This window comes from Zeugodacus cucurbitae, chromosome 6, assembly GCF_028554725.1.
Source record: "Zeugodacus cucurbitae isolate PBARC_wt_2022May chromosome 6, idZeuCucr1.2, whole genome shotgun sequence".
Taxonomy (NCBI): Eukaryota; Metazoa; Arthropoda; class Insecta; order Diptera; family Tephritidae; genus Zeugodacus; species Zeugodacus cucurbitae.
Genome location: NC_071671.1, coordinates 39,942,251 through 39,969,383, shown reverse-complemented (window position 1 = coordinate 39,969,383; position 27,133 = coordinate 39,942,251). Strand labels below are relative to the sequence as shown.

General features: G+C 37.2%; 1 protein-coding gene across 10 annotated transcripts in view; it reads right to left on the bottom strand.

Moving 5' to 3' along the window:
- Positions 1 to 27,133, bottom strand: part of LOC105216876 (trichohyalin) — a 97,793-nt gene that overhangs the window by 31,929 nt on the left and 38,731 nt on the right. The window contains exon 9 of one of the 10 annotated variants that reach the window (XM_011191600.3): positions 5,632 to 7,146. The exons of the other annotated variants lie outside the window; for them this stretch is intronic. Within the exon in view, the coding sequence (XP_011189902.1) occupies positions 5,632 to 7,146 (1,515 nt within the window). The remainder of the gene's footprint in view (positions 1 to 5,631; positions 7,147 to 27,133) is intronic. 10 annotated transcript variants of the gene reach the window in all.

Sequence of the window (27,133 nt, the reverse complement as noted above, 5' to 3'; positions counted from 1 at the left end):
TTACAGTCATATCAATTTGCAATTTTTCATATAGGAAGCTGACTGAAACGGATTCAATGAATATTGTATTCTGGTGTAATGGCAGCTCAATACATTTTCGAGTGTTGGCAGGGTAATTTTCATTAGATTGGAAATCGCACTGAAATTTCAATAGAATTTAACCTCACTTTTAAAATTGCGCTCTCTTTAAACTCAACTGACACTGAATCTACCATTTATCTTTTCTCCCTTCTTGTAAGGTGATTGACGAAATCAAACCATTAATAAATTCGTAGATTGAAAAGTAATGACAGATAGTCCAAGTATCCAGAAGGGAGTGCATGATCCATGGTCTCAAAGTCAAAGAGAATTGTACGAACAGAAATGAATCTGTTTGGAGATATCCGGTTTAGTAGTAAAATTATTAGAGAGAGGAGATATCGAGATCGAAATTTATAGTCATTTTCTGACAAATCTCTGATCGATATAGCATCAGTTTCGTTTCTGACAACTTCCAGAACACGCTGACATTACTATACCATTCATTTAAATAAATATAAAATATACAAGTCCTCAGGAGAGGCGAATCGAACAAAAAACTCGTATAAATAAAAGAGACAGTTGTTATCAGTACATACAGATTAGCATACAGATTAGCACTTTATTGAGGTATTCTTTCAACCCAGTAAAAGTGTTCTGTAGAAATTTATTTCGAGAACTCGGTTGATAACTATTTTGACCAACAATACTGTAAGTTAAGTCTCAACACTTTACAACAAATTCTCAAAAATGCTGCAAAGTAACTCAGGCTGGGTTTGGGAGGGTTAAAAATATGTATTTTCTCCTTTAAAATTTAAGTCACGCACGAACTTGTTTTTTCAGCTTTCAGCACAAGTAATACATATACATATCTATATAGTATTTAATAAGGGCAGTAAAGTGTCTTAATTATTATAGCAGGGGCTTATGGTACGCATACTATATTTATGCTTTACCTATATTTGGTTTAAGAGTAATTAGTTTTATATATATTTAATTGGAAGTAAAATACTTTGATTAGTTAAACAATTTTCATGAATAATACATTATGCATCGTAACAAGCAGCAATAAATTGTAAATTTTGTTATTTGAAGTTATCGAACATATGCTCGCTATTTTCCACACAATCTAATTACTTAATTACTAAACATTACATGTTAATACCATATTTGTATGCCAGTTCTACGTACATATGTTCATATTTCTTTTAATTTTGCGTTAAATGCCTACCTTTATACATAATACATATTTTATTTTGAGTTTATTTTTGTTTTTCAATATTTTTGAGTTTTACTTCAAATACATCAACGTCTGCATTGCATTATGAACAACATTACATTACTTTTTGTAATTGACCTTCATTACTAATCACACTCTAGCTGGGGAAAAAATTTGTATTTGCTGCAAATTGAATGATTTTTTTCTTTTTATTTTTGTTTCAATGCATAATTAATTATTAAATGCTCACTTATTTGTAAAAGGAAGTTTTTTGTTTCTTGCGTAAATTTAGTGCCGATAAATCTAAGTAAAGAAATTTCTATTCAGAACTGTCACTATTTGCTTTGTAATGAAAGAGTGAGTTTAGAAATCAATTAGAAGTTCGAGTTATGGATTTATTATTAAACACGAATATTAAAAAATTGCTGTGGATATAAAAATTTTCGTCAAATGTTGTTCGCTCTTCAAAGGGACCAACAGTAAGTGGTTTTCAACCGCTATTCATGAAACCAGTATTCAGAAGAGCCTATTACAGAGGGCCGATCACAAAATTTTCAACAATTTTAGTATGACCTTAAATTTTAGTTGATCTAGATGGCTGATATTTTAAAGATAGACATCAAAGGAAAGTACCTATGTATGTCCAATAATAGTATGCCTAATTATTTGGGCATCGAATTATTTTTGAAACCACCGTGTCTTCGAGGTTTGGTTTCAAGCAGCATTTTTGCGTTCTTAAACCTCAAGAGTAGGGTGTGAAAGATATTAGACAATATACCTCTTAGAAGCAGGTTTTATTTTTCACAGCATCAACAAGAGCCATCTCTCCCAAATTATCAACTTAAATTCATAGAAAATAAAATTGTTCTAGTGATAACTGCGCTAAAGTAGCGTGATTACATGAAACTTGTATATTTTCGCAGCGTTTAATGACAGTTCCAAAGTTTATATATTTTTTTTGGTATTCTAATGATCTAATGTATTAATAATGTATGATCTAATGTATAAATAAGTAATGTTTCTCACATAATTTAAATATTAATTATTTTGATTCAATTTTAAATTGTAATATGGTTCTTAGTTAAATTTAAAAGATTTTTTTTTTTTAATTTTGCTTCTGTAATTTTATTTTGCAGAAAGTAGTCTATAAAGTAATGCTTTAAGTAAAATGTCATTTCTTTCGCAATGGAAAGTGGTGAATTAAAATTCTCTCTTAAGCTAAACATCAAAAGTAACAATCTTCCAATTGAACAAGAAAAGTATTTAACATTTTGTAATATATTTTCATATTTGTTTCTCTATATTCATATATACAGTCTTAATGGGTTTGCTTTGCTTTGCGTTATTTGGTGCAGTGTAGCGTTTCTGCTTTGAATTCATCAAGCATTTGCTTATTTTAATTCTCTTTTAATTTTGTGTGTTGCTTGCAGCGCGATTTGCCGGGCAGTTAAACGCAATTATTAGCAAAAGTCTTTACTTAATAATTTATTTCACTTGTTTTTAGTTTTTGAAATATCTCAAACTTTTTTTGTTTTTGCTTTTAATTTTGTGAAAATTGTCCTGAGTTTTCTGCAACGGCTTCAATTCAACTAATTCTCATTTTCTCTTTTTTTACAGTTTTACAGTTTTACAGTAATATTTTCCCTTTCTCTGTCACTTCAATATACATACATATAATTAAGTATATAATTCATTATTAATTAAATAAAAGTAATAAATGCTGGTGGACTTTGTAATCAAGTAAATTTTGCGAATAAATTCCCCTTTGTACAACAATAAATTGGAAAAAATTATTTGTACACACTTTAACTAAGTACATGCTTATAACAAATTTGCAATAAGTTCAGTAATTACATTATAATAGTAAAGATTTGCTAAGCATTCTTTTACAGTTATGCCTCTTATATTTAGACATATTTATACTTACATATGTAAGTTTGTAATACACGAAAATGGCATGGCACATCGAATTGGTGTTTTACTCTTTTCATCGGTTTTCATTGCTCTTTTTTCTCTTTTTTCTCTGTTTTCTACTAATTTCTTTTATTTAATATATTTCTTTTAATTCAATTAAACTAATGTTTACTAATTTTGCTTATGAGTTAGTTTAGTTTCTTATGCTATTATAAATTCTCTAAATTAAAAGGAAGGAAATGAAAAAGTATCTCAAAGCTTTCAAAAATCATGCGCATACGACACAGAGTATATTTTTTTTGTATATATTTTGTTACAGCTGATACTCAAATATTACTTTTTTTGTATATCAAAATTGACGTTTAACAGTTAGTTATATATTTGTCTTCCTTCTCTAAATTTTCAAGCTGTACTTGAATCTCGAAATTTCGAATACTCTCTAAAATATGATGAACATGTGAACCGAAAGGAGTATATAAAAGTCGGAAGGGTCTATTGATAAGAGAGGGCACTTTTCTGAACATATTCGCGAACTTGACTCATATTGACTCATATCGATCTCATGGTTTAGTATATTAAAACTGCCTTTTATCAGCCAACTGTGGAATACTAGTTAAGATATATAAATTCTGTACTGCTTTGTTTCTTGAAAACTATCTAAATAACCCCATTTTGACTCAGAGATAAGTAGACTTTCTTGAAAAATGTTGTTGATGTAGTTCACTACGGCAAATATTGGTATCTAAAGTTTTAGGAACAACAGGAATCTGTACATTCTTTTTATGAGACTTATGAGATTATCATCTAGTTATCATTTCTTAGGTTAGGGCTTGATTAAGTTAATAAATTAAGACCTAAACCCTACAATAAATATAATAAATATTATTGAAGTTGATCACATAAACTAGTGCAGCACTAAGTACAATATTCTCTCTTGATGGTTTTAGAACAATTTCTTACTGCATCAGCTGTAGTAAGTACCTATATTTTGAATACTTGTGGCACACTAAACAGATTTACGTTGACATTGAGCCTACGAGTATTAACCCTTATTAACTGCTTACAAATTTTATACGCCATTTAGACTTCTTGGCCGTTTATTTTACCTAGATGTACGTCTGTAAATATGCATTTTTATTACATTATCTATACATTAGCTAAATATTTGCCATAACGACTAAATGCCTGCGTTAGCACCATTTTTACGAGTATACGGAGTACACACTAGAGAGTACGTGTACGAGTATAAGTGTGAATAATGAGTATTCTACTACATACATTGCATAATATTGAATATTTTTTTTACTTTAGTTTAGTTAGATTTAACACTTTGTATGCGATTGGCCTTCGTTTTCGCAGCGAATTTTATAGGATTATATGGTTGTATGGCCGTATGTAATGCAATTGTAAGTAAGTACGAGTATATATATGTACGAGTATGCGCATGATATGTGAAAACACTTCGATTCATATTATTGTTTATTATCCATTTTGTACGTTTTATATACGAGCAATATACGTACTCCTGTGATGTTAGTCGCATGTTGTTGCCTTGAGAGCTGTAGAGTAGTACGACGGGCTCAGTACACAAACAAATCAACTAATTATCTAACTAACTAACTAACGGACTCACTAAACTGACTAAGTGACTAACCAAACGTCTCCTAATTGGCGGCTAGAAGGAAGGGATTGGACTCAATTTCGTTTTGCTTTAGTATAATCGTGTTTGTGTGAAAATGCTGTAGGTGTGGTGTGCGCGCAGGACACGCCACCGCGTCGGAGCGTCAGTGTCTAAAGCACTCTTCAGCAGCCCAGCGGAGTCTATCATAATCGGAGTCACACAACTCTAAGCGTCTGGTTTCTATTTCTGAACACGCACAACAGTGTTTGTTTATTTGTGTGTATGTCTGTGTGTGTTAAGCGTATATGGATGTACCTACATATGAGGGGAGTGTCTCCCAGTTTCGTTCGCGCTCCATTTGACGGTGAGCAGTCAAATGCCCAATGCGTAAATGCAAGCAGCCGCCTTCTCGCCGCGCGCTGTGTTGACACTTCACCCATTCCTTATGTTCAATTATTTTTTATTATTAGTGCTAAATCTAAGCTTTCTTTATTTTTTTGTAGTTGCACAGCAAGCGTGTATTTGATTTTGCTAAGAGCGAGTGCTATGGAAATTTTGATTTCTGCCAATCTACGAATTTTGCTAGTGTCTCTAAAGGTATTTACTAATTCTTCTCACTTCAAAATTTTGCTAATTTTCATTCTCGCATAATTCCAAGTGTTTTCGAAAAAAATTTCGAATCAAATGTTTTTTTTTTTTTTGTTTTCGCTTCAATTTCGCACTCATCCATTGTGTTTCTGATTTTTTGGCAGCACTGGTTAATACTGCACGCGTTTGCTGTTTGGCTTGCTAATTGCTTGGTGGTAACTTAACCTTAGGAGTCTAGTGATAGCGTATCTACGTCAAATTTGAAACTTACTTGTCGTTTATGCTCGGATGGCAGTTTCGGATAGTCTAAATCTAGTTTCGAATATGGCGACATGTGTTGGTGATGATGGTATGGAGTGCTTGTATGGCTTAATGGGGCAGATGTTGTGGGATGATGATGGTGGTGGTGCAATTGCTGTTGGCTTAAGTGACTGAGGTGTTGCTGCTGCTGCTGTTGTTGTTGGTGGTGATGATGCTGATATGACGGCGTTGTATGTAGGCTATCGTATGCGGACGCAGCTGCAACGCCCGCCGCGCCAGTCGCCACACCGCCAACGCCACCAACGCCACCGCCTGCACTGAGACCAGCGCGCCCAGTCAGCCCCGCGTCGTCCAGCGCGCTGCTGGTGAGTGTCGCCGCGAATGGTCCACTCGTTTCGCGTAACGCCGCTAGTGGATGCGTTTGCATGTGATGCTGCTGCTGGTGCACGTGGTACTGATGCAACGGATTCAGCTGCTGCTGTACCGAGTGGTGGATGTGCGCCGACGGGTGCTGGGCGCCGAGCGGCAGCTGGTGTGCATAATGTTGGGTGCCCGCAAATTGCTGTTGCAAATTGTAGGCAAGCGGATGCGTATGCGTATGCGGTGCCTGTGTGGCGTACTGATAATACTGCGATATAGCCGGATTGGAGGCGTGCAGCGATGGCATTAGATTGCGTTGCTGCAACAACGAACTCATGCTATATGGCAAATCGGTCTGACTGAATATGGACTGAGAGAATGGATTCGCATAACTACTACTACCACCAATACCACTAACACCACCTGAAGTGTATTTGCTCGGATAGTTCAAGTAATTTAAATTTGACACTGAGTAGGCCGGCCGCAATAGCCTTCCGCCCAAATGGCCACCGGTGGCCGCTTGTTGAGCGGCTACTGCCGCCGCCGCTGCTGCTGATTGTTGGGCCGCTGCCGCTGTGGCCGCCGCCGACGACGGGGCATACTGTTGGAAGTACATGTTCGGCTGCGATGAAAAACTCGCCGACATCTGCATGAGGTTGTCGTTAAGGTATGGCGGCGATGTATCGCCCGGATGCAAGGTCGGGTAGCTAGATATAATGCGTCCAGGATAATGTGAGAGCGGTGTAACCGGCTGTGTGGCCTGTTGCATGCGCGCATGTTGATTAAGTATCTGGGAGGAGCGCGAAATGGATTTGTGCGCCTCATTCAACAGATTCACTATATTCGAAGAGGAGGACTGCTGCATTTGTGGCGCATATAGTCCATAGTAATCGTTCATCATCGAGGCCGATGGCAGACCGGCGATGCTGTAACGGCGTCGTCGTATCGGCGATGGATGCTGACCGTAGAGGCCAGCGGCGACAGAACTGCCCAGGGTCGGTTCGTATAGATAACCGGCAGCCGAAGCGGTGGGGCCGAACATGTCGTAGGTGCTCGGTGGTGGTGGCGGCGGACCAACACCGAGACCGTAGCCGGTAGGCGCGTAATACTGACCGATTATGTCGGGTAGTGGCGGACTTCCAGTCGGGCCGTATGTGCCGTACATCTGAAATGGGCGATTTGAAAGAGTTTTTGCTTGGGTAGTTTGCTTGTTTCTTGTTTGTTTGTTAGGGTGTTTGATTGATTGGCTTGATTAGATGATTGCTTTTTTGTTTGTTTGATAGATATTTTGCTTGGCTGTTTAGATTCATTTGTTGGGCTAATGGGAAAGTAGAGTGTGTCTTTCATTGCATTTTATTTTATTTTATTTTATATTTCTGCTTGGTTGGTCTTTATGTCTGTATTAGTACTGGGTGAGTGTAGTCGACAGCATTATTTGACGTTGTTGTTGTTCTAAAGAGCTGTTTAACTCACACTTTTCGGTTTTAGCGCGCAATATGAGAAATATATATATGTAGTCTATATATCTAAATATATATATGTGTATATATATATATATATATATATGTGATAGTTATTATAAATGTGTATGTATTAACTTTTTTCGCATATTCGAACATTCGAACAAACACTTGCGCCAAACAAAATCATAACTACAATAACAATTTTCAATTACTTGCACACTAAATTAACTGCATACTAATTAATTGTTAATTGTTCTGTACTGGTACTGGTACTGGTAATGGTATTGGTAATTGTACTGTAATTTTTGTAATACTTTTGTAATTTGTACGATTTTTTCTCAATTCCTTTATATAAAACTAGTTCTTTTCGTTTACTCTTTGCATCATATTCATCACCAAAATTTTAGATTTTAAGCGAACACTTATGGACTACTGGCCCCATTAACTTTCTTGTAATGCTCTTCATGCTTATGTATTTGAAGTAAACAATTTAAATATATAATCAATGGACAGCGTCATTTTTTAAATTTTGTTCTCTTTTTTTCGTAAAATTATTTGATATATTTGCGTTCAAAATATAATAATGTAATTGACTGTTTTTCATTACAATACGGCTGTTTGACAGCTCAGTCTTATTGTTGTTGCATTCAATGTTGTATTTCGTATTATTTGTTGTTGCTATTTACATAATTGTTTGTTAATTGACGGAATTTCGCTTTATCACGAGAGTCGCAGCTAAAATACAAACACTAACTTTAAGCAAGAAACTAATTTTAAATACTTCTTAATTTACAATAATTTTGTTTTTGTATTTTTGCCTTAAATTTTAGGTATTTACACTTAAAGCAACGTTGTGGGGGTACGTTAAGATTTAGCGGATTAATGTATTTTACAAAATTAATTTGAGTGAATTTAGGTTGTTTCAGTTTTTATTTGGCAAGCTTCGCTCTGCTTCCGCTGCTCAGTGTAGCAGCTGTGGTTGGTGTGGGTTAAACGAAAAACAAAAATCTTTCTTGGTTTGCTGCTTGCTGCATCTTTGTGTAGAGCGTAAGTAACTGTTTCTTTATTCAGATAATGCGATTTTGTATCGAACTCTGTAGTGGTTTTGTGTGTATTTGTACAAGTAAAGCGCTTTTTCAATAAAAATTGACCTTAAACTCAAGCCTGACGGCCGAACGATGAGTTAGAGTGGGTGTTCATGTGTGAATGTGTGTGTGTGTAGTATGCGCCAATAAATGCTCGATAGTGGCTCGTATGGTAGGTGTGTGATTGTGTGAATGGGTTCGGATAAAAGTGATAATGCCTGCGCGCTTAACACACAAACGGTTAATTGCTACCACACTGTCATACTGTACAGCCGTGGGCGTTGAATTGGTGACATGATGTGTTTTGTACGTAAGGAGTATCTTCAACAGTGTTTGGCAAAGTTTAGATGCATATAGAGTAAACGTGCAAAATATGTGTGTGTGTTTATGGCGGTTGAGTACAATAAACAAATACAATGTTATGGAAAAATTACATTCGAAATATTCCAAAAAAGATAGCGAGTTTAGAAAGTGAACAAATCGAGATAGAGTTAGAGTTAGAGGTAGAAACAAACACAGCGACAGCCTGCGACATAGATACAACAAATAAGCGCGTTTGTAACAGACATAAGCAAATTTAAGTAAATATTTGAAAAAAAATATCCAAATTAAATGTATGTGATTATGCGTAGACAGATGAGTTTGGCTAAGTGTATGAAATCGTTTTGTGGCTTGTGGCTTATCAACTCCAAATGGCAGTTTACTCTTATATGTGAGGTGCGTGATTTTGATTTTATACTTGCTTACTAATGTTTGTAAGAGTATTTGAAACATTTTTCGAAATAAATAATAAAAATTTAAAAATGTGAAGATATTGAAACTGTCATATTCAGAAATTTTAGATTTACTGTTATTAATTCTAGGGTTGCATTTGGTTTACGTAAAAACTGTTTGTATAATCTCTCAGTTACTAAATGTTTTGAGATAAAGTTATGAGTGTAAGAGATAAGCAGTTCTTAGTACTTTTAGGTCGCCAGGGTTGCACTTTGCGAATACACTCGTGACTAAGTGAGTGGAAATAGCCAAATTATGAGTCAATAAAAGAGCTCAAATGACGTTTTACTATTTAATGAAACACAGACTTGCTAATTAACAGCATAACAGTTAGCTAATAACCTAACTTGACGTAAGACAACCCTTGACAGCGTAAGAGATAATGTTGCGTTGACCAATAACAGCATAATGGTTGCGAATTGTGGGATTGAATTGCGTTTGAGTAACTGATTGGTTGTATGATTGACTGTATGTTTGTATGTCTAGCAGGCTGGCCTAGCGCGCTAACGACAACAGTACTGTGTACGACTTCTAATTTCTGGCATTAGTTTTAGAGTTTTCGCAAAAAAACAACTTACACTGGTTATTGATAACTGATTGCAAATTTTTCCGATTTTTTAATATTTTTGTGTTTAACTTGCTTTTGAATTATTGAAATTTACAGCATAATTTTTGAATTGAGTTTCTTCGTTTGTTTTGTGCCAACATATCGTTAATTATGTAAATATATTGAGTTATATATTCATATACATAAAAAGTCATATATACAAAACCAAAAAGTAATATATATATATATTGTAGATATTTATATTTTTATGTACTTTTAGTAACTTGAAAAAACTGCAGTTCAAAAGTGAATGTGAAATTAGCTTGGAGTTTGGAAAATATTTTACAAGTATACGGTATTTGTGTGAAATGTGATTTTCCGGCAATTGACAACTGGCCCAGCACGCGCCGCTTTTAACATTTGTGGCAAATTTTTTCAATATTTTATCGTTCAGCGTTCATCGGTTAACGTTTTGTACCGTCTTTTTTGGCGCGTTCGACTACTTTTTGAATTCCATTTCAGCAGTTTAAATTTATACTAATAAGTAATATTTTCATGTACGAACATAAGTAATACATTATGTATAAATACTGTCGCTTGTTTTGTTAGTATTCCAGTTACCAGCTATAGATTGGGTATACAAGTGAATTGTCTATTCGAACATAGAGAAACGGCGCATACGCATAGTGATTTTCAAGTATTGATTCCATTCAGCAAAAAGTATTATATTACAAAAGCATATTGTAAACAGCATCGATTATCAAATAGTATTTATTAATAATTAAATGGAAAATATATTAACTGTACATGTTGCTAGTGTGTCATAATGCTCAATTTCGATTTCGATTTGGTTGTTTCTTCAAGTGAATGAGGGTTTCAATTGCAAATTACTTCAAACAAAATTCAAAATTATCATTACCTAAAATTTTACTTTTGTTTTTCTGTATATACTTAGAAATTTTTTATTATTATTTTATTTTTTGTTTTTGTTTAGCTATTTTTGCTGATTTCGCATATCACGTAAGAACAACAATAAAAGAATAATATGTAATCAATTGTTTATGGAAAAAAATAGTGCCGGCACATTGAAAGTTACACCGTGCGTGCACACAGTGCCAATTAATTGGAGCCATTAACCATCGATAAGTTTTCGTGAAAAATCTAACTTTTGGCAATAAAATGACAAAAGAATTACTCATTTCGTTCGTTCGTGCTTTTTTCTTCGCTTGTTTCTCTCCTCTTTTCTGTTAATTTTACTACAAAATCCTTATTCATCGTTTTAAGTGGTGCTAGTAGCGATTTGTTGTTGCTTTTATTAAAGTTATTTCATTTTAACGTTTTGTTAGTTTGTTTTGTTGTTAGCTCGTTAGTTGGTGGCGCTTCATGTCCTTATTTGTGTTGTCGTTGCTGTCGGTAATCTCTCGCTAATCGAAACAACACACTGTATTTGTTTGTATGTATGTGCATGTAGCTGTTCGTACAATGTACAGTTTTATTATTTACATCACAATATTACTTTTTGATTATGCAAACATAGTAAGTAGAATTTTGTAGGAATTCAAAAAATCATTGCAATAGTTCAAAAGTTCAAAGGCAACAATGCATTACAAAGTAAAATCGTCTCAATCAAATACAAATATTACTTAAACTCAAAGCAAATGTATGGAAATGTTCAAATAACGAAAACAAGCTTAATCAACAGCATAGCGCATTAGGAATCGAATGAAGCAATGCTAGTAAAAGTCAATTGAGCTCAATGTAATATTTTCTAAAAATTCAAGGAATGCACATTTCATTCAATGAAGCACGGAAACGGAAAATAACCGAAAATCTATAAATCAAGTGTAATAAAAAATTCTATTTTGTAATATTAATAATATATTGTAAATTAAACTATGAATAAGATCCTCACGAAATTAATAATATTGCTCCAATCAAAAAATCTTAATTTTTCAGAAGGCTACCTCGAACGATTGGCTAATTTGAAAATTTTGAAAACATTATCTAAAGTCTAGAAACAAAATAGTTATTTCTACTACCGTGTGATATTTGTTTGTGTTACTATTTAGTTTACGTCATGAAAACATAATAAATCCTTTTTCGGCTTGTTGAAAGAATCGTTTAATTTAAGGGGTTACATCTAGTTTGAAATTCCTTCCTTTAATTGCACTTCAGAGATATAGTGGTCATCGCAAAACGCCTTGTTTGGGAGGGGATCTGCTCTAGTAGCTTCAAAAACTGTGTTTTATAAATAAAAAATATTCAAAATATTCAATACTCTTCAAAGCTACCATAATATGTATACAAATTGTTATAATAATAAATTTAGAAGTTTTCTCAGGAAAACTGTTGAAAAACCTAATTTTTTAGGGGTCTTAACTAGATGTAGTCCCTTAATAAATGTGTTTAGTTGTTTCGAAGAATTGACTTAAAATGTCTTCTTTCAAATGGTTGAAAGCTGATGTAGTACGTAGCTTTTAAGTCAGCTTCGAACAATATCTCCATTGCCTAACCGTACATCTCGTTTGGTCTTTCAAAAGGTCAAAGTTAAAGGCGGAATATTAGATCAGTTTGCGGTTTTTTAAAACCTACAAAAATCCAAACATAGTTCAACATTTGGCGAAATGGATTATTTGTGTTATATTTTTAAACAGTTTACAAATTGCTAATGAGCCCTTTCTCACTAAAAAGTTAATGTGAAGAATTGGAATTAGTTTATATAAGTTATAATGTTGCTCTCTTTAGCTGAGTTTGCACTTACATCTATGGTTCCATGTCATTAGTTGCGTATGGAGGCAGATTTTAAAAGTTTGCACGTTGTGTCTGAGGATAACTAGTCTGTTAAAATATGTTTCTTTATTTTACGACCTGAAAGTTTGGTCGTTGAAATTTGTGGAAGAACTCTCTGCTAAGTTTCGGTATTGTGGGAAAATATTGTTTTCCTGCGCTACGTTCACTTACGAATGGTTCTGCTGCAGAGGCCTTGTGAGTAAGATCAACGATTTTGATCAAGATGTTCGTATTTTGACTTTCCATTTATACTTTTCTGTATACATCTGATGCATTCTTTTCATAGTTAGATTACATTTTATTGGTAGAATATCTTTTATATTTTACTAAATGTTTTATTAAATATAATTCTGGAGCTATTAAAGGATATTTAAGTTTAATTTAAGATTCTCAAAAATCAAATATTATTTCTACTAAATATATTTAAAAGCTATAAACATTAGTCTCACATATCATATGTAATAAAAGCACGCAATTCGAACACTACTTGTCTCAGTTACCTAGTTTTTGGTTAACTTTGATTAACTATGATTTACATTCGATTAGCAAGAACGGAACTCTGAAATAATTCTTCTGTCATTTCTGATACATTTACTCATAACAGTATCAGTGTTTATGCTCATACATATATGGAGTTCTAGAATACATATTATAACTAAATTTTCCACACAAATATTTTAATATCAACACATTTTCAATTGCATGCAAAGCAAGGTTAAAGCAAAATAACGCACACACACAGATGCATTGGGATGAGGAATTTTCGATATTAACGAATGATTTGGAAAGGAAACACTGATAACCTAGAAAATAAATCAAAACAAATGGGGCAACGCATAATAAGATATCGGATGGAATGAAAGAAATATGAAAGCTGGAATACTAATGGAGTGTAAAAGTCGCAAACGAATCGATGACTGCGATTGTGTGGAGCGGTCGGTAGCGTCCCGACTGCCCGTAATGATTCCGCACGAGCACATGTGAGCTCGTTGCTTGATAACAAATGATAAATTAAAGATTTCACAAATGTCGAAATGGCCTCAAGGTTGAGTTGTACATACTTGTGTGTATGTATGACCTATTGTGAGTTAATTAGTAACTGTGTATGTGGACGCGTGCGAACGCCGAAGAACGACGGATATTAAGTGTATGGCAAACGAATAATTGACGCTGAATTAAGTAAGTGGCGAGACGCAGCAGGAGAATTGAACTTTCAGGACTTAAAACGATAGCAATCACGCATACAAATGCGGAGCAGAATCCAACAGCTCAAATCCATTTTGGCGAAAAAGTCGATGCTTGCGTAACTACCAAGCCACCGAGACATCAACTCAACAGTCGCAGTCGAGCTGTCTGACAGCACGCTGGAAGGAGGTCAGGAGAAAAGCAACGCTGTGGGTAGACGACGTTTTGCAGACGTCAAGGCGCCTACGGGCGGCGAGGTGCAAGCTTTGAGCCGAAAGACAGCGCTGTCCGGCCGCACACTCATCAAGAGCCAAAAAGCAAAGTCGGCGCGCGTACAAAGTGAAAGAGCGCCGCCATGACAGCCAGTGACAGTTATATATAGGTATAGAGATGATGAGAGAGCGAAAAGAGAGCAAAGCAAAATGAGCGCACATTTCGCATTTGAACCGTTTTTCGCCAACAACTCTTAAGCAAAGCTGTTAAAATTCTGCCACTATTCACTATGCTGATGCTTTCGCCTACCAGATGTGGGGTGGTGGTGGTGGTGGGTGGCTCTAGTGGTGACTACTGTTATTTGTCCTCGGACAAGTTCTACTTTTCGGTGCCAACTTCTCTAATCAGGCACACCGCAAAACGCAACAACAATAACACATACACTCGCATCCCCTTTGCGGGGTTTGCGGTTCCCCACGACAATGAAGACATAAATAGAAAGAAACTTTTTGGTTATCTTCTTGTGTAGTTCTCTGCGTCTTCTTCTGTTTGGAATTTCTGTGTCATTCTCGTATGATAACACAGCGGCAGAGAAGCTAAAATAAAACCTCGAGACAGTTACAGGGGCAATGGCGGCGGCACACAATTATTGCTGAGGCGACAAAGCTGCCAACAGCACATTCCATACATAAGTACATATACAAATACAACTGTGTGCGTGCGCGTGTGCGAATAGTCGAAAAACAATGAAAAAACTGCCAAAAGAATGGGTGAAAAGTAGTTCAAGAAGAAGCTGGTAGAGCTACGGCCAGCCTAGGCCATTAGTAGTTACAGTTAGTGCTCGCTGAGGGTTGTGCGAGATGTGCAGGTTGCGTGTGTGAGCGCCACTGCAGAGGCAGAGTTAAAAATAAGCCAACAATTATTGCAATGTATCTGCGTATCAACAGCTCTGAGTGCTTGCGCCAAGGTTGAGCGTGCCCAGCACCACACACACATACCCACACATATATGTATGTATATTTTTTACATGGATATTTGTGTGTGTTTCCATGTATTTTAAACATTTTATAATTATGTCGCCTTTTTCGGGGTACGTTCACTAATTCACTATTTTTAATCAACGCCAAATTTAAGGCAGTTCAAGATTATGTAATCAGACGAGGGTTTTTTCTCGTTGTTAGATCTGGATTAGTAATGAATCAAAGTATCGAACGAGGTCTGAAAGAAATAATTCTTTACATTGGGGGAGTCTTCTACCATGCCTTCATAGCAGATATATATGGCGATCCTGATCTTGAGCTTGCTGACTGTATTCTCAAGACTATAGAGGTGTATATCTGCATTATTAATTACATCAAGATACTTCATCTAGTGTGGATGTCTGATTAACAACCAGTCCTAGATCAGAGCATAAGATATCCATTGTACTCCATATTGCCTGGAAAAAGAAAAGAAACTCATTTGTTAACTGAGGTCGGTTCTACGTAACTGGAACGGATCCGGATTCGACTAAGGACTGTAAAATCGGCGGCATTCCTCCCAAATATTTGGGAAGTATTTATACGGCTACAACAACAACAACAAACATTGTCTGAAATCGACTGAGTCACATTAAGAGAATTGTAATAGACTCAAAGCGCTTTCTCGATACATGAGAGTATCTTGATCCATGTCAACAACTTTTTGACATTATAAAGGACCGATTTTTGCAAATGTCCAGTGTTGAGTTAACTAACATAACCCCAATCTATTAACAATACAAATTATATTTAATATTGATGATATTTAAAGAACACACCTGATGTATTTAGTTCATTTAGAAGGATAATCATTGATTTTTACTAAAAGTTTTGCTTGTAAAACTAAATGTCATTAAGAAAGCTCATAAGTGTACACTTGTATATATACGTATATAGTATATGTGAACGTTAATATTGCTTAGGCCTTTTGCTGTAATTATTCAAACACATTTGCATGCACATATCCATATACTTATACATGTATATGTGATGTAAATATGTGTTTCATGTGGGCATAAAAAATAATAAATTAGCATGTGTTTGCCTACTCACAGTTGGAGCTCTTGCTCATAAATAGAAACATAAGCATGTACATGAGATCAAACACCAACACTGTCAGATGAATATGTACGAGTGAGCAGCAAGGATATCGGTAAAAATGCGTATTCAACTAAATACACGCGCAGAGACCTTATTACAAGTGAAACAAGTGACGTTTATGAAGTGCACCAGCTTAGCATGTGATATTTTATGTTGCGGAATGTTTATGGTACATAAATACACATGCACCTATGTATGTATATATGTATGTACGTACTTTCCAAACGAATGTAGTTAAAAGTTAAGACCTAAACAGTTGGTGGGTGCTGAGTGTCAGTGAGCCGCCTCCGCCTGCCACCCATGTTGGCTTGCTAACTGCTTGATTGGCTGCTTGACTCATGCTTGAAGCAAACAGTGATTTCGTGCGTGTGTGTGTGTACAGTGAATTTGTACGTTATCTTGTGCGACACTGTCGTGCGCTTTGGTTTCTTCTACACACACGGCGCTGTAATTATGGGAGGTGGGGGAGTGTGACGTGTTCTTTCGCCAAGTCAAAATATTTTTTTGCAATTCCTTTATTGTTTCTAGCTGTACACCCCTACCTCTCTCCAGTCTAACGCATAACCAACCGACTTGTTTTTATTGTTTAAATACATTAGCACAGCATACATATGTAAATATGTCGGTGTGCATGTACGTGTTATGTTACTCTATGCTCATGCTATGCTTATGGACTTGTCCCCTTTTTACTGAAGTCTCGGCCACGTGTGGGTATTTTTAACATTCTTGCACTGTATGACACTGGATGGCTGGCGGTAAATGTCGTCATTGTATGCCGTCAACATTAGGGTAGTATATAAAAGCGCCACCCGAGAGAGCCGACCTTCGTGATCCCAGTTCACACTCTTTAGGGTTCAGAATACATTTCAATTAAATTGGAATTATGATTACGAAACAAAGTTAACTGGTCTGATCTTTTGCTTTCAACGTTTTCTATCTAAATACTTGGCTTGCAAAACTTGGAGATCTAGTGTACTTCCCGGATTTTTATTTCTCAGTACGAATCTTTGACGAGCGAGTACCCCTTTAAACTGAGTAAATATTCAAATAGTAAAGTATTTTCTGGACGATTAAAGAAGGCTCTCCAAAAACTTCCCATAATTTTCGTCCAGAAGTTGACGACGTTCGAGTTAATCTGATAACGAGCTTCACGAATTCCGAGAGGAGTTCTCTGAAACTACTAACAAATAACAAGCGCGCTGAGGTAATCTAGTTGAAAATCAGAAAAAGGATTCCAGCATATTCGAGACAACTCCATAAAAATTTCGTTCCACAGACAGTGCCGGGGGAGAAGATTTTCACAACAGAAACTTAAAAACTCACTCTTCTCTACAATTTTGGATTTTACTCGTTCGTGTTTCGATCGCTCCACCCACCGAGTAAACGTTGTGGCTGTGGTTCGCAATAGTACATTGTAGAGTATATAAAAGCTTACATCCTTTTAGCACAAAAGTATCAGAGTACACAATAAAAAAACACAAAACCTTCAAGAGACAAGGAGGACAATAAAAAGTAATACAACGAATTATAGCAGAGTAAGTGCGGGAGAAATTAGTAAAGCCAGCACACACAGTTTGTTGATTGTTGAGTTGAGTCGTGTGCGTACGGAATTTGCAAGGAATTCGTGACCATCGTTTTTTGTTGTTGTAGCGCACTTTTTTTTGTAATTCATTAACAGACTGTGGATATTGTTTGCAAGGCTTCTCTTGTTCAAGGCTACGTGTGCTGGGTACACTTGTGGGATCTTTTCAGGAGTTCAAGTACATTTGGCTTTCACATGACGCAGGCCAGCAGGAAACGTGGAGAATTCTACTTATTAGTTAGCATAAAATTATTAATTTGCATAAAATGTTCATACGTTCGTATAGAAATCGATATGTAAATGGGAACACCAGAGGAAGCACCTGAAAATTCATCACAAGATGTTAACTAGAGCCTATAGTGAACGAAAAGTAAAAGACTCGTTGAGATTAGTAAATGAGAACTCTTCTCAAGACAGTTTGAGCTCGAATGTAGTCGTTGAAAACATCCCTAGATAACCTTTCTTGATGTGGAACTCAATCCCAGGAACATCTTAGGTATTGCCACAATATGTCGACCACATTCGATAACCTACAGATCAAATATCTGACTTCATAAAACTAGATATGAAACAATTTTCACAGAAACGAAATAAACGTATTCTTGAATTCTCCATCAGTTTGAGAGACAAACATCTAAATACAAATAATATTCAAAAATACGCAGTGTGGAAGTCTTGAACTTTTATTTGCCACTAAAATTGTATTCCATATACCATATTAATTGGAAAACTAACGACATATATCCAACTATTCAAATCGGCATTTAGACGAGTTGAAAAAAACATATATGTACATGGGTTACATTATATATATTGTGAAGACTCTTAAATTCAATATTCTTTGCATACGAATCAACATCGATTCACTTGAAAAGAGGTGAATTTAAATTTATCTGTTATGATCCCTTTTATTGATTATCCTGTTTTACTTGAGCGGGCAAGCTTTAATGTTCAAAAAACTCTTATGTTTTGATTTATTATGATTTACGTCGTAATGCTTAGAACAGGAAAATATACCAAATACCCCATCTTTCCCGTTGAATAACTTTAACCCATTAAGTTGGTTAGAAGACCTTACGAAAAGTCGAATATCAGAACCCATTTTACATTTTCATATTTGGAAAACAAAAAGAATGTTTCAAGTAAAAAAGAGACGACAATGACAGCCAAGCAAACTATTCAGAATTGATTTCCATTGATTTTGTTTTAAGAGGTTATTTGGAATGAAAATATATCTCGAAACCTCGGACCATTAACGAGTTCAAGCTCATTCGTGCCGAAATTATCGCTAAACCGTCCGAGTACTCGGAAAAGTAATGGAAAACATAAAAAAGCAGTCGTTTGACAGTCCATATTTATAATCTATACTACTATTATAAAGAGGAAAGATTTGTATGTATGTTTGTAATGAGTAAACTCAAAAGCTACTGTGCCGATTTCAAAAACTCTTTCACCATTGGAAAGCTACATTCACGCCGAGTAACATTGGCTATATTTATAGCTAGAATCTCAACTTTTTGGAAATAGTTCCCAAGTGAGAGTATCAAAAATAATCCGTGATGGAGAATCTTAACCTGAAACTGAAAATCGTCTTGCAAGTTATTCTCTTCGCATCGCAATCGCGTGCTAGATAGTCGAGTAAAGAGCGCTCGCAGCTGCTTGCTGAACAGAATTTCAGAACCTCCCAAGTACGCGCTTGAGAGTCGACAACGGAGCGTGTGCAGCGTCTTGAAGAACAAAATATTAGAAATATACAAGCTCGCACTAGGGCGTCGAACTCTGAGCGTTCCCAACGCCTTCATAATCTGAGAGAAAGACAACGGACAACAAATACTAGAGGTTTTAGCTCATTACAAATAAAATATAATTTCATGTTCGAATTTTCCATTTTCATTTTACTTTTTTAATAAACCCATGCAAGAAGCGTGAAAGAACATATATATGAATGAGGTAGTATGTATAAGTGTGTAAAAACTTATAACTTTTGAAATGTTTGTTTAAACCCGTGCGAAGCCGGAGCGGTCTGCTAGTATGATATATGAAAGTAAGTAGAGGAATTTGGTGAACAGGTCTAAAAAATCTATACAGTTTTACGGGATTAAACACCAACAAATTATTTAATTTCGTTTTTCACGAGTATTTTGAAGAAGGCGTGTAGGACACTAAAATTGACATTGAGTTATGTGAGTGAAATCTAAATGGTGAGCATTTCCTACAGGAAGCTAAAATCAGAACTCTTTTATTTGTGACAAAATATAATATACCGTATTTGTGAAATGCACTTTATTATAAATTTGAAATGCTATGCCTAGTTTTCACTAGAGCGCGAAAGAAACCCACAGGCATAAAATGTATGTATGTATGTGTGTGTCTGCAGACTAATTATTCGATTTTCTGACTACCCTCTTCCTCTGTGTGATTTGCGATATATGAGGAGGTGTTTACATACGCATTAGTATGTATAAATGTATATGTTTATGTTGTTGTTTGCAAATAGCAGTAAGTTAGTTAACAACTGACTTATGCATAGGCATATGAACTCTGGAAAAATATGAAAAAAATCATTTTCTGCTAGCATTTTCAGATTGTGGCATGTGGCATGCAAATATTGTCGTTTCCCTCATTATTGATTTATTGGCGTTGTGTTGGCATGCTGTTTTGCTGTTTTGCTGTTTATCAATAATTATATGTACGAGTATGTACACATATATGTTTGGGTTTCATTAGAGTGGTAGTGTTGTTGTGGTGGATTTTGTTGTTTAGTGGTATTGGTGTTGGCTTGCAGTTACTGTTGCTGTTATTATTATTATTGTTATAATATTCAATTTTAAAGCGTTATGCCTTTGTAAGTGCTTGCATTTGTGGTTAATTGATTGATTGACTCTTTGACTGTTTGACTGTTTGATGCTTTCTATGCGATGCGTGAGCAAAATTTGTTAGATGAGCGATGGCAGATGAATTGCGCTTGCTTGTACATCATAAATTGTTGATGAATGCAAATTGCAATTGTTATTGTTGTTTTTTTTTGTTAACAGTATTATATGGACGCAGTCGCCGCTTGCGCTGTACACCTGCGACTGTGCTGCATTCAATACTACCTTATAGTAGACGTAGGCATTGTCCATAAGTTAACTGGAGACGTGCGGTGTGTGTGTGAAATGCCTAGCAGAGGTTTCTCTGCGTTTCCCGCCCCGCAGCAGAGCAGAGCGTGTGGCTGGCTAGTGAAACGCTCGTTAGTGGTTGTTAACGATGGCGATAACCAAAACTATGGTTTTGGTGTTTTCGGTGTGTAGTGTTGGAAGGTGAGCGCAAGTTGATCACTTATCCTATTTTTAGCTTAAACGTTTCTAAAGCAATTCCTGCTTTTGGTGCTAGCTTCTATATAAGTTTAGCTGGCAAATATTGCTACGTAAACATACGTGTATATATGTATATGTGTGTGTGTGTGAGTCTATCGTTGTTGGCACGAATGCAGTGAAGTGGCAGTAAATGTGCTGCTCGAGTGAGCAGCAAGCCAATTTTGTAACACTTTTGGCTTTGTGAGCACTGGTACTTGCTTTGGTTGTCGCTTTTGGCGCGCTTTCTAGCCTCTAATGCGCCTTTAGGTTTCCTTTACTCCTTTCCTTACTCCTAAGTAGACGCGCCTACTGGGAGTAGTACGTTAATGGGTGCAACACGGCGTATGCGCAACTTTTGTTGCACGTCGCCTCAAAGCCTTACTCTAGCGCCCACTTTTACTATGTTTTTCGCTTACTCTACGTTTGTTCGCCGTTTCGTTGATATATTGTTGTGTGTTATTTAATACGCCTATTGTCTTGTTTAGCTGCGATTTTCTTTGTTTGCTTTGTTTTCCTTTGCGCTTTTTGTGTTGTTGTGCTGCGCTATGCAAGTATTGCTTTTGTGTTTCAGTGTAGTTCGGGGTTATTTGATAGCTTGGCGCTAATATTTCCCACTGTCCATAACTTCAACTTTTGCTGCAACACACACAGACACACGTTTAAGGTGGCAAGTGTGTCGATTTATATTTGCGATTGAGCAGCTAGTCGCTTTGCTTTGCTTTTATTTGTTTTTATTTTTCTCCGGCCACTTCCTAGATTTTGCCAACTTAATAACGCAATGGTTCAAATTACAAGATTTTCCTAGTTGGCTCTCTTCTTCTCCCCCTGCAACGTCCCTACGGTCGCTGCCGCACTGCACTGCCGCTGTTGCTCGTTCGCAGTCTGTCCGTCCCTCTGTGGCCGCGTTTAGTCGCCTTTGCCCTAACGCTATACCAGCTTATTGTTGCTGTTTGCTTTATTTCTGCTGCTGTTGCTGGTTCAGTTGGAATTTCTCCCGATTTCGTTGTCGCCGTTATTGCCGTGTTATTGTTGCCACACAGTGCTTGTTTTTGTTTTTTTGTGCTGTTTTTATTGTTGTTGGAGCTGTTGATGTCGCCAGAGTTGTTTTTGTATTTGCGTTTCCAGCCTCTTGGCTCGTTTGTCTCGCTTCGTTTCGCAGTGTTTTTTGTTGTTTTTTTATTTTCTCTGCTTTTTTTAGAAATTATCGATTTTACTTTATGTCACTAAAACAAAAGAAAACACAATTCACATGCATTTCCTCTACGATTTCAACAGCCCAGCATAGATTTTGCGTATTTCTTTGAATAATTTTTTCTTATTTTCTATTTTATATTCAACACTTATTTGGCGTGGGAAATTGCTTTTCGTTGCGTTTGCGAGTTGGCAGCGCGTGTGGTCAGTAGTAGCAGTAGCTTTTCTACTATTACTGTAATTTGCAAATGTGTGAAAAGGCACAGTAATTGAACGGGACGCTTTTCAAGGACTCGATTTTTTCCGCACGTACGCACACACACAAGCGCACGACCGCGACCGCCACCGACTATTGTAAGCGAACTGGCGAATCCACTTTAACTCACGCAAAACGAATTAATTGAGGCGCGTCGATTTTTTTCGGGTTTTCGGTGCTCTAGTGGCGACGCGCTAGAAATCCGCAAAGTATTTAACGCTTGGCGTTTTCACTTTCGATTTATGCCGTTTTGCGTACAGTGCGAACTCCACTCGTTCAAGGCTCTTCAGCAGCGATTTGCCCACACGCTTGGCTCGCTTTTCTCGAATACAACTCGTAGGCAGCTATGAATTTTCCCGTTTGCTTAATTCGCGTAACGCGCTCCGCAACCGCGCGCGCGTGCCCTGCGTCTCTATAGTCGGTCACTGCGTGTTGGCCGCCTGCCTGTCTGCCGGACCGCGCTCCAAAACGGATTATATTTTTATTGCACAAAATCACTGAAATTTCACTTAAATATATATATATGTATATATATATAAGCGCGAGTGTGTGTGCATTTAATGGTGTAGGCGAGGAGCGTGTCGACCGAACTGCGCCTTGATGTAATCGCTTTGATATCCGTTTTGCGTCTTTTAGCCTCAACGTTGCGTACACAACTGCCCGCACCAGCTCGGAGTAAAGCTTTTCGGAGCGTAGTTAACGTCATTGCACTGCGCCGCGAAATGCATTCGCCAATAATGCTGATACACTGCATATACGCTCGTGTGTAGGTAGTGCAAAAAAGCTCTCTCGCATACTTTCTGTGCTTTACGCTCTTCCCATTGACCGTTCGTTTCCTTTAATTTTACGTCAATGGAGGCTCTCTCAAGTTTAGTCCGCCGCTCCTACTCCCTACTAGACACTCTCTCTCTCTTTCCTCTTTTGTGTGCGCGCTCTCCTACATTCGGCTGAGCTTTTCTCTTGTGCCAGCAGCGAAGGAAGTAACACGAAGCGCTTAAAAGCTTATACTACGCTTAGGCCAACAACTAACAACCAGCAAGCACCAAGCAGTAAGCCCATCTTTGTAGCTCGGATTTCGGCTTTATTGATTTGTCCGCTTTGTATACTTGACACTATGCGTTCACGCGTGGAAAAATGTCGCTGCGTGAGTGTGTGCGCCTAACTGTGTTACTGTTGCTGCACTCGCTGGGCATTGTTTTTGTTTTGGAATTTGCTTTTTCTCGCTTTTTGACCGCTGCTATCCTTGTGCTCATTTGCTCTCGTACACACGTTTGTTGTTTGTGTTTGCTTTGGCAAGAAATAAAACCGTTGATTTTACGTTTACGACTTTTTCATATGTGAGTGTGAGTGTGTGTTGTGTTATATTTCACTTGTGTGGTCCGCTGGACAATTCTACAACCGACGCATGCAAGCGCGTGCCAAAACAATATTTCTAAGCACCATAAAAACAAATTTATTTATTTTGTTTAATGAGTTAAAGTTGCTATGAATATCCACAGCGCATTTATGCGCTCACATCTTTAGACGATGAGCCAAATTTGAGGCTGCCAATTTAAGGAAGTGCAACGGTAGCGAATTTCTTTGAAATCACGTTTTTAACAAGTCGCTTTAACTTGAGTTGTCTTATTTGATTGTCAAAAGATAATTTAATGATAAACCAAGTGTGTTTACGCACTCGAGATGGGTTCAAACTTTTAGACAAGCGGTCTTACTGTGTATACCTATTGTGTTTGGAGTCGCTGAATTCGTATCAGAGGTCCATTTAACCCCTGAAGATCGCTGTTTCAGAACATAACCCCAAAAAAACAAATATAGCGGACAGTTTTTATAAAAATCCACCGGATTCGCTTGATACTCGTTAAATTGATAAGGATTAATAATTATCACATTGGCGAGTATCACATAATTGACTGAAAAATCTAAATGACGTAGATACTAACTACCTTTATACTAACAACAAACTATATACGTTAATAAGTCCTTAATATTGTTTTAAACGAAATTTTTGATTTTAATAAAAAAAAATCATTCTTATTAAACTCAATACCTAAGCAATTGTCTATATATTTTTCTGTAACTCCATTATTTACATGTTAAGATAGCCTAACGGTCTACTTTTGTAGAACGTACACCTTAAGCGGGGTCTTACTGTTTTCCAAATTTCTTTGGATCCACCTTTGGTCTAGAGAAATAAAGGTAAATTATATAAAATGAGCTACGCTTTATAGAAGGGTTCATGCCATAAAAAAGTGTTAGGAGGGATGATGATAAAATTGTATCTAGACGAAGCAAAAAGATACTCTACTTCTTAAGCGTATCACTCCGCAAAAGATATGAATTTTGTTTTAAATAATTTTCATTTCAACCAACCCCCTAACATCCTGTATTTTAGATTAGCCAAATTGTCATATTTGTTAGATTATCCCATATTTACCACAATAACTATTTCTTACCTTTCAAAACTATTCACTAAGCAAAGATGTATTATATCTATCACTTAGCGCCAGTTTTAAGTTCTTTTCATTTAAATAAATTGTCTTTGTGTCTCAACTATCACCTGCAGCACAATTTCAGATATAACTGTCATGGAACTTTTCAATCGCTTTCATACGCAAATGTTCACGCTAATTGCTAACTCCCGGCGAATCAATTTCAACAACTCAAATCATTAAGTTTACGGCACCTTTTTATGGCTAAGTGCATGCTTATGGAAGCAATCTCGGCGCTTCAAACGAGCGGAGCGATGATTACCACTTATGAGCGCCAATTTTCGCCGTTTCAAGTACGAGTAAGTGTTTGGCAAAGTTTACTGCACAGCCCTGATAGAGCCATCAAACGCGATATCCTTGATTCACCGTTATAGAGAAGCATTTACAGCGCGCGAGCCATGCCGCCCAGCCAGTGCACGGAAAGAGTTACACTAATTTCGCGCTACTGCAAGCGGCGTTGAAAGATCATTCGCGCTGCCAAAGTGCCGTGGCTATGCAAATGAGCGTGCGCCGAGTGTATGTGTGCGTATGCAACGCTTATGTAAATGCAGCGAGGAACAATGTACTTTCATGTAATTGCAGCTGCATATATTCGTACGTTATCTGTAAGCGTAAAGGTGGGCGCGCTCTTGTGCTTATGCGTGTGCGTGTGCGGTTGAGGGCGGAACTCGACAACTGCAAGCGGTAGTTGAGCTTATCCCCGGGCGCACTGCACGTGAGGAAGACGCAACTGACTGTCGATAAATCAATAGTTTGACATTTAAATTTAAATTGCTTGCCAGCGCCTGGCGTCCACCTCGGCGCTTTCGTAACCAAGTCGGTGAGCTCACACACACCCACACACATATATTTATTCGTTGTATGCAAATGTGGCAAGTGTTTGCATTTCTACCTCTTTTCTGTTTAAGTTGCTTTAGCGTTGACTTGCTTGTTGCCATCGAAGGTGGGTGATTGCATAGGTGGTTGAGTGTCCGCTTGCTATACGAGTTTGTTGCATTTCATTTATTTGCATGTTTATTCACAGTTACCATTACTTTTGCGCAATTTACTGTATTGCTGCTGCCGCCGGCTGCTTTTTTGTTGCATGTTGCAAGTGAGTGGTGTCTAATGTGGCACATTGTTTGGCGGTGCTTTATTCAACCGCCACATCACTACAATCGTGTAGCAGCGAATGCAATCATTATTATTTGTCGTTTTTTCACAATTTGTGCTGTGCCACTCAGCTCGCACTAGCGGCCCTGCCGCTTCCACATGCGCAACATACGCAGACAGGCATTGTGTTCAGCGTTTTGTTATGCAAATTGCGAACACTCGGTGCGGATAAATGTGCGAAGAAATGTCTGCTTTTAGTTGCATGCACGACTGATGTGACGTAAGCCATGTGGCATGTGGCGTGTGGCATGTGGCAAGTTGAACTTCATTCACTTTGTATGTAACGCTTAAATTTTACTTCAATTCCAGGCACTTCAAGCGACACAACTTCACAACGCGCTGCAGGCAAGCCGCCACCATCACACACATACACTTACGCGCGCGTAGACATAATTACGAGCGTCGCAATTTTTTAATAAATGAGAATTGCGGTGAATTGTAAGTCGAAGAAAGCACTACCTCACAGTCACACACTGCAGCGTACGCCAAGCAAGAGCGATGCCTGCCGTGCGTCCCACCTGGCGTATGAGCAACTTTACTGACACTCACTTATGGCAGCTGCTGCAGGAATTTGTGGGCGTCTGTGCCTTTGGCTTGCAATGTAATTAGACGTGCTCAAAAAATTTGCGGCGCAAGCAAACGCACGCACACACAGACACCATGCCACGTGAGCATTTCTTGGTGTAATTATAGGCTTGTTTGCATAATTTTTTCTACTTCCCTTCATTTGTGGCACACGCAGGCACTCGCAGCTTCACTGCCACTGAAATGAATGCTTTATGATGCAGTCTGCGGCCACCGCTGTGCCCCTGCAACTTCACTCATCAAACACACACACACACATCTGCGCTTATTGTCGCCAGAGTGGCGTGTACTTCAATGTTGGCGCCAGATCGTGTAATTATTTTACATGAGCCAATCCCCTCGCTCCCTCCCCATTCGAAAACTCCTATATCACAACGCATTT